General features: G+C 45.0%; 1 protein-coding gene across 1 annotated transcript; it reads right to left on the reverse strand.

The window, feature by feature from the left end:
- Positions 1 to 5,912: 5,912 nt before the first annotated feature.
- LOC110296458 (deoxyuridine 5'-triphosphate nucleotidohydrolase-like) lies at positions 5,913 to 6,320 on the reverse strand. Its single transcript, XM_021165156.1, has one exon. The coding sequence runs from the start codon at positions 6,318 to 6,320 to the stop codon at positions 5,913 to 5,915; it is 408 nt and encodes a 135-aa protein (XP_021020815.1).
- Positions 6,321 to 9,149: the final 2,829 nt, after the last annotated feature.

The following is a 9,149-nucleotide window of genomic DNA, read 5'->3' on the forward strand; positions in this document are numbered from 1 at the left end:
AGGGTCTTTGAGGTAACTCGGTATCTTTACCCAGTCATTTTGTAAGTGGGAGTCTATTTCTTGGGCCACTCTTACTTTGTTGATGACAAAGGGTTTCTACTCTTCCTTCCAGTTTCTGGGGCGACTGATAAAAATCACAAAACTATTCATGATAAGAGTTTCATATTTTGGATCTTCCTTCTGAGCTCAGCGGGGGCCGTTAAGGGCTCCAGAGTGCTCTCCACGATGCAGGATGTCAGGATCACCTCAGGATCACAGGTGAGTGGAACACATCAGCTTCAAGAGTTGTGGAGGGTCTTGTGCCAGCAGGAACAGGGACAGGGGAACCACGCCCGACCAGAGGCTGGAATCCCTTCCTGTCGGGCCCACTGGAGGCTGCTGGGGGCTCCAGGGTGCTCTCCACCCTGCAGGACCTCGGGATCACAGGTGAGTAGAACGCAACATCAGCTTCAAGAATCTCGGAGGGTCTTGTCTCAGCAGGAACAGGGACAAAGGAACCCTGCCCGACCAGAGGCTGGGATCCATTCAGGTTGGTGCCAGCCCCGCCATCTTCTGCGTGAACCTGGCTGAGAGCTTCTAGGGCACCAGAGGACTCTCCACTCTGCAGGACCTCTAGCACACCCAGGACCTCCTGATCACCTGAGAGCGATGGGCAGATAGAAGCAACAGAGCTTCTTGGTCAGGGTCCCTTCAGGTTTTCATCCTCAGCCAGGAGGCAGAGCTGAGACCCAGATCCCTGGGCACATTCCTTGTCAGAGTCGAGTCAGCCTACAGGGAGGGTTCAAACCCCAGAACTCAGGAGGTGGATCAGAGCTCCAGACTGCTGGACACCTGCCCTGCAAGAGGAGAGCTTGCCTGCAGAGAGTGCTCTGACCAATGAAACTCAGGTGAGAGTTGGACTCCCCGGAGTGCTGACAGAGGCTAACAGAATCACAGGAGGATCAACTCCAACCAGAGACAGCTTAAACGCTAACACCAGAGATTTCCAGATGGCAAAAGGCAAACTTAAGAATCTTACTAACAGAAACCAAGAACACTGGGCATCATCACAACCCGGTACGCCCACCACAATGAGTCCTGGATACCCCAACACACCCGAAAAGCAAGACACGGATTTAAAATCATATCTTGTCGCTTCTGTCTCTGACCAGCAGAAAATAGTGATGACACAGTGTTCTTCTCAAAGCAGTTTATTCAGGAACCTTTCAACATGCATGCAGGAAAAAAATCTCTCTCCTTCTCCTCCTCCAATCGCAATCTCTTATATAATCCTTCAACCACGCCCCATCAGCCCAGTCGATGTAACAGCAGTCCATTGGCCAGAATCATCACTCTTCGTATGGTCTGATCTTGCATCATGGTGCACCTGCGAAGTTCTCACAATGGATGCAGCTTATTTTCAGGTGTATGAGGAAGTCAAGTGCAAGTCATAAGACTTGGCTGCAGTCCCAGGCACCATCTTGGGACTGCTGCCACACCAGCTCCTCACATCTCCCCCTTCTTTACTTATTGGCAGAGATGATGCCTGTCTTAAGTTGCCCCCTGTGGCAATGCCCCTTACCCGTCATCGGGAGACAAACAGCGTTGGTTTGATCCCTGTCTTAGGAAGGGATCATAGTCTTAGTAGTCATAGACTACTTATCTAGCATGCCAAGCCACACTTGAGGAGATTATCCTGTTTCCACTGTCGCAAAAGCTTGTATCATCAAGGCTTAGGCTCTGCGCTGATGACTCTGCATATGGCAGATGCACCGGAAGGCCAGGACGCGGATGAGAATTGGGCACATAGCAAGTCCACCAATGCCAGCCCACTCTTTCAGGTGAGAGACTGCTGTGGCGATCCAGCTGGCCAATCCTTCAGCCATGGACATGGCGACACGAGTGGAATTAATATGGACAATGGACTGTCTCAATAAGGGATATGGCTGCAGCCATGGCTGTGGTGGCAGGAACTGCTATAGCAGTGACAATGGCCTCAGTAATGACAAAATCCCTTTTAGGTATGAACAAAGTCATAGCAGAAGGAGCCTGAACAGGCCAGGGTACAAAATGAGGCATCCTAGTAACAACAGCTAAATGATGCAAAGATGCATTCCAGCACATACTATAAAAGCAATTATTACTACTACAATTAATTATACTATCCTCATAACTACCATTATAAACAATAAACACAAAAGGAGGCCACATACAAACAGGCATAGCCTGAAAAGAAACATTCCTCCCTCCAGCAAATTGAAATACAGAAGACTCAAACACACTAGAACCATTCCAATAAAAACTTGCATTGCCCCAGATTCCTCCCACCACCATGCTTAAGGGGGAAAGATCAGTGCAACCATTCACCCCACATAACAACCATACATTAAAAGGATTACTAGCTCTTACTTGAGCTGGATTTTGATATGTCCAATTATACCCTGAAAAGGAACTATTGTGGACTGTACCTATATAAGGGGAAAAGGAAAAATAATTCTTCACTGCCCAAGCTACTTTTCTAGATTGACACCTGGTCCAAGGTGGAAGAAAATCACGAACACCCCTACAAAAGGGGGCCCATCTAGGTTGGGAGGGTATAGGGCTATTGCCCTTGGATATACTGGCAGGCTACACCCCTTGAATCCAGGTAGCATTAACTTTAGTAGCTTTAACTGGCATATCAAACCATGTTGCGGTCTGATTATACAGCTGAACACAATCACTCATCTGTGAAATATTTTGAATCATCTGAAAACACAACCATCCCTTTAGCTAAAGCTGCATAGATTCCTGCACTGGAGCTATCTCTCCATCCCATGGTAAAACAGGCAATTGTAGTGAAGCATTAAATGGAAAGAATTGAGGAAACAATTGCGCCGAATGCGTCAATGGCATGGGTTTCAGTAACACAGGCATATTTTCCCAACTTATCTCTTTAGTTCTCACTAGCGAGAGCATTCCCAGCCACAGGAATATCCACGTCCTCATCGTTCTGCTTGTTTCGAATTGCTCTGGTCAGCTGTTCTGGGACCCAGAGCGGTTGTCGGTGATCCTGGGAAACACTCAAACAGGCCCTCCAACCAACCAGTTAAGACATCCTTCCACATGACCATGCCTTTTGGAGAAATATCAGGATTAATGTGTCACTCAGCTGCAACATGCCTATGTTTATCTTCATTCAAAAAATTCAAAGTAAATAAGGCAATGGCTAATCTCTCTCTTGGTGTGGACCCAGCAGGGGAAATTCCCCCTTTTTGTTTAATTAAACATTCTTTTAAAGTACGATGGGCTTGTTCAATAATGCCTTGGCCCTGAGGGTTGTATGGCAACCCATGCACCAGACGGACACCCATCATCTTGCAAAAGAAAACAAAAGAGGCTGAAGTATAGGCTGGTTCATTATCAGTCTTTAGCTCTTTGGGCTGTCCCCAGTCACCCCAAGCCTCAAAACAATGTGCAATGACCTGGCATGCCTTCTCGCCTGTCTGTAAGGAGGCAAAAATAATGCCAGAGGCTGTATCTATGGAAACATGAATATATTTTAACTTTCCAAATTCAAGAAAATGGGTAATATCCATTTGCCACAAATGTAGGGGGTGCAATCCCCGGGGGTTAACCCCCACACTGACTAGAGGCAATAAAGGGGCACAGGTTTTGCACACCTTCATGATCTCTCTCGCCTCTGCTCGAGAAATTTTAAGTCGTGATGACAAAGTCTTTGAATTAACATGAAATTGTGCATGAAAATCATGTGCCAAATCAATAGATGAGGCCATTAAAAAGGCTATGCATTTTCTGGAAGCTTTATTAACTATATCATTCCCTTCTGCAAGGGGTCCTGGCAATCCAGTATGAGGACGAATATGTTGAATAAAAAAGGGTGAATGCCGATTCAAAATAATTCTTTGCAACTTAATAACTAATTCTCCAATGGTAGATCTCAAGTTTATTTTGCCTACTATCTCCAAACACTGCAGCATATTTACAACATACTGACTATCAGAAATCAAATTAAAGGGACCTGGAATTAATTCAAATACTTCAATCACAATCTGCAATTCAATGACTTGTGGAGATGCATGGGGAAACTGAATGGTAACTGGGGATGATCCTGTTATTAAATAGGCTCCTTGTCCTGTTTTCGAACCATCTGTAAAAACAAGAGGAGCATCTGGCAATGGATCTCTAGCAGTAATACAAGGAAAGATTACTGGGTGTACTTTAACCAACTGTAATATTGTATCCTTGGGGTAATGATTATCTATAAGGCCTTGAAAACTACACCTCAAAATAGCACAATTATCCTCCGTGGCTTACCACTTCAATTTGCTTAGCATTATATGGTACTATTAGACTTTCAGGTACAACTCCAAAAAACTGCATGCTTTGCTGTATACCAATCAGAGCCAACTGAGCTACTGAGGCAGGATAATAAACAAGTGTCTTGGCTGGGGAGATTTTTGGGTGTATCCATAACAGGGGAGCTCCCTGCCATAAAACCCCAGTGGGTTGCGACTCTGTTTGCAGTACACACAAGATAAACTGTTTGGACTCATCTCGGCGTTTTAAGGCAGCACTCTGAATACGCTGTTTTACTAACAACAAAGCCTTCCTAGCATCATCAGTAAGATATCTGGGAGAATTTAAATCTGTATTGCCTGGTAAGATATCATATAATGGCTGTAATTGTTTATTGGTCAAAGAGAGATAGGGTCGGACCCATTGAATATCTCCCAATAACTTTTGAAAATCATCCAGGGTGCATAATCCATCTGTGCGTAACTGAATCTTTTGAGGGGACACATATTTTGCCGTAATTTTTGTTCCTAATAATTCACTACAACATCCTTTTGCACCTTCTCTGGGGCCACTACTAAATTCTATTCCTTCAACTGGGTTACCACAAAGCTATAAGCTTCATCAAGCAAGGCATCCCTGGGAGCGGCAAGAAGTATATCATCCATATAGTGATAACACTTCACATTGGAAATTGCTCCCGAACTCCTTTCAGAGCTGCATCAACATAGAGTTGACACATAGTGGGACTGTTCACCATCCCTTGTGGTAGAACTGTCCACTCAAACCTTTTATCAGGTTCAGCATGATTTTGGGAGGGGACAGTAAAGGCAAATCTTACCATATCATTTGGATGCAACGGGATAGAGAAAAAAACAATCTTTAATATCCAAAACTATAACGGGCCAATTTCGGGGCAAGGCCGAAGGCAATGGCAGCCCCCTCTGTACTGGCCCCATCAAGATCATTTGCTTATTTATTTCTCTCAAATCATGCAAAAGTCTCCATTTTCCTGATTTTTTCTTTATAACAAATATTGGAGTATTCCAGGGAGATAGAGGGCCGAATATGTCCCAACTCCAGTTGTTCTTGTACCAGCTCTTTCACAGCTTTTAATTTTTCTGAGGGGAGTGGCCACTGAGGAACCCATACTGGATCCTCAGTCTTCCATGTAATAGGTAATGCTCCCTCAGTGGCCCCTAGGAAAAACCCAGTCTGGCCTGATCACTCTTATTGTGAACCAGCACTGAAGAGGTTCTACCTTGCAGAAATTTCCCTAACCCTTTTCCGGGAATATATCACATGTCCAGCATCACGTCACAGGCCTTGCTGTCATAACCTCCTTTATTAGTCAGAACAAAGCCCATCTGAGTCATCATATCACAGCCCCACAGAGAGACCGGAACAGCCAACACATATGGCTGAAACTGTCCAGAATGTCCTTCCTCATCCTTCCAATATAGGAAGTGGGAACTCATTTTGGGCATCTGAGCGTACCCGAGTCCTCTCAGAGTTTGTTCTGACTATTGCTTAGGCCAACCAGAGGGCCAGTCTCTGGTACTGATGATACTATGATCAGCAGCAGTATCTAGAAAAACAGATATAGCTTTTCCTTCAATCCTGAGCTTCAATAGGGGTCAGGTATCAAGATTTAGAGAGCAAAATATATTGGAGGTCCCAGTAGAGCCAAATTCTTTGTCTCCCCATTCTGAATCTTTGGCTGGAAATTGAGAGTGACAGCTGGGCAAAAGGAGCAATTGAGCTATTCTATCACCAGGGGAAATGGCAACGATGCCTCTAGGGGAAGATACCATAATCTTAACCTTTCCTGTAAAATCTGAATCAATTACTCCTGGATGAACTATTAATCCTTGCATGGTAACAGAGCACCTTCCCCAAATCAGTCCCACCATATCAGCTGGCAGTGGGCCTTTAAAGTCTGTGTCCACCATCTGGACTCCTGTGCGGGGTGTTAATATGAGTCGGGTGGTGGAACAGAGGTCGAGCCCTGCACTCCCTGTTGTTGCTCTCTGGGGTGACTCCATTGCACCGGTGGCCTCAAACTGGGCCATCCCTCAGCTACTGCCCCATATATTTGAGGGCCCTGGGGTCTGGGACCCCCTTTCAAGTTTTTTTGGCCGGGCACCACCATATCCAGGAGCAAGAGGCTGTCCATGAATATCTTTGACTGACCTACACTCACTGACTCAATGATTTCTCTTTTTGCATCTAAGACATAACCCGGGCACTTTTGGTTACTGGTTTCTGGCACCACTCAATTGTGGGCATTGATGTTTCATGTGGCCTGGCTGTCCACATTTAAAAGACTTATTATTCTGCTGGCTGCCTTTTCCTTGTGACATCTGAATGACAGCGGCAGCCAGACCAGAATTAGAAAGAGGTCCTCCTATTTCTCTGCATATTTTCATCCAGACCACTAATCCTTTATGCTTATATGGATTAATTGCTCACCTGCATTCTTTGGTGCACTGTTCAAAAATCAGCTGCTTCAGTAGAGGCATGGCAGCATCAGGGTCTCCAAAAACACAGCCTCCTGCCTCTACAAGACGAGCCACAAAGTCAGCAAAGGGCTCTGTGGGCCCCTGAACAATCTTGGTCAGGTTCCCACTCACCTCTCCTCTATTCGGAAGAGATGCCCAGGCTTTAGTCCCTATGTTATTAATTTGCTCATACACTTGGATGGGATAATTAGTTTGAGCTGCTACAAATTTCCCTTGTCCCAGCAGCATGTCTTGATCCCAGGCTGGCTGGCCATTGCCAGCATTGATCGCTGCTTGCTCGGCAGCAAACTCAATGAAAAATGCCTTCCAGTCTAGCCTGGAGACAATCGCTTGGAGGCATGCAGTAGCTGTGCAGGTTCTCTAATTGGACTCTTACAAAAGCAGCACTGACACCGTAAGTACGAACCCCTTCCACTAATCTTTGAACAATCTTCCAATCAAGTGGCTCGTGATAATGACCTCCTTGTGCATCCTGAAATACAGGAAAGCACTGGGCTCACAGTTCCCTCCAGGTTTCTGGATGCAGACTATGACCCAATGCTCCATCAGGGGCATACAGAGGTGGCCAAGGTGGCCCTGGCCCCGAAGGTTCTACTTTCATTTTCACTTTCTCTAGACTGTCCTCAGACATATCCCCATCACTGGAACTTCCTTCTGCCTCTGCCTTTGGGATCGTTCCTCTCTCACCTGATTTAGTGCCTCATTGCCCTTTTTGAGTTCCGCTCCACATCTTCCCTTATCCTCAATACAATTCTGTACTAGCTTCCACACTGGCAGCACCCCTTTAGCGAGAACTCGCTGTTCTTCTGCAAACTTCAAGTCCTTCCCTAACTTCTCCCAACTGGGCCCTGTAAGATGTCCTGATACAGGGAACCAAGGAGTGACCTGATCCACTGCTTTTAAAGAGTTCTCCAGGGTCTCCTTTTTCAGCCCGATTCCTTTCACTTTCAGCAAGTCCTTAAGGGCTTGGCACACTGTTTGACCTGAGGTTGAATTCCCCATGGTGCTTGGTGCAACTTGTCCCAAAACCGAGAACCTTATCATCTCAATTGGAGAACTTAACTTGTCCCACTTCCCTGGGTACTTACCAGCTAGCTGCCCCTGACTGTGATGAGTTCGGAATGTGCCTGTATGGACCACCATTTGTCGCTTCTGTCTCCAACCAGCAGAAAAGAGTGACTACACAGCATTCTTCTCAAAGCAATTTATTCAGGAACCTTTCAACATACATGCAGGAAAAAAATCTCTCTCCTTCTTGCCCAATCGCAATCCCTTATATAACCCCTCAGCCACACCACATCAGCCCAGTCCATGTAACAGCAGTCCATTGGCCAGAATCATCACTCGTCATATGGTCCGATCTTGCATCATGGTGCACCTGCGAAGTTCTCACGATGGACGCAGCTTATTTTCAGGTGTATGAGGAAGTCAGGTGCAAGTCATAAGACTTGGCTGCAGTCCTTGGGACTGCTGCCACACCCGCTCCTCACAATATCTCATGATGGTGGTAGAAGATTTTAAGAAGGACATTAATAACTCACTTAAAGAAATACAGGAGAACACTGGTAAACAAATAGAAACCCTTAAAGTGGAAGCAAAAAATCCCTCAAGGAATTACAGTAGAACACTACTAGACAGATAGAAGCCCTTAAAGAACTACAGGCAAACACTGCTAAACAGGTAGAAGAAACACAAAAAGCCCTTAAAGAATTACAGGAAAACACAACCAAACAGACGATGGAATTGAACAAAACCATCCAAGACCTAAAAAGGGAAGTAGAAACAATAAAAAAAAAAAAACCCAAAGTGAGACAAAATTGGAGATAGGAGCGCTAGGAAAGAAATCTGAAACCATTGTTGCATCAGCAACAGAATGCAAGAGATGGAAGAGAGAATCTCAGGTGCAGAAGATTCCATAGAGAACATCGGCACAACAATCAAGAAAAATGCAAAATGCAAAAAGATCCTAACTCAAAATATCCAAGAAATCCAGGACACAATGAGAAGACCAAACCTACAGAAAATAGGAGGAGATGAGAATGAAGATTTTCAACTTAAAGGGCCAGCAAATATCTTTAACAAAATTATAGAAGAAAACTTCCCCAACCTAAAAAGAGATGCCCATAAACATACAAGAAGCCTACAGAACTTCAAATAGACTGGACCAGAAAAGAAATTCCTCCCNACACATAATAATCAGAACAACAAATGCACTAAATACAGAATATTACAAGCAGTAAGGGAAAAAGGTCAAGTAACATATTAAGGCAGGCCTATTAGAATTACTCCAGAATTCTCACCAAAGACTATGAAAGCCAGAAGATTCTGGACAGATGTTATACAGACACTAAG

The sequence above is a fragment of the Mus caroli genome, chromosome 6 (genome assembly GCF_900094665.2).
Source record: "Mus caroli chromosome 6, CAROLI_EIJ_v1.1, whole genome shotgun sequence".
NCBI lineage: Eukaryota > Metazoa > Chordata > Mammalia > Rodentia > Muridae > Mus > Mus caroli.

Excerpts from the sequence above, each read along its gene's own strand:
- LOC110296458 (XM_021165156.1), bottom strand. The coding sequence starts at position 6,320 with ATGGAGTCACCCCAGAGAGCAACAACAGGGAGTGCAGGGCTCGACCTC.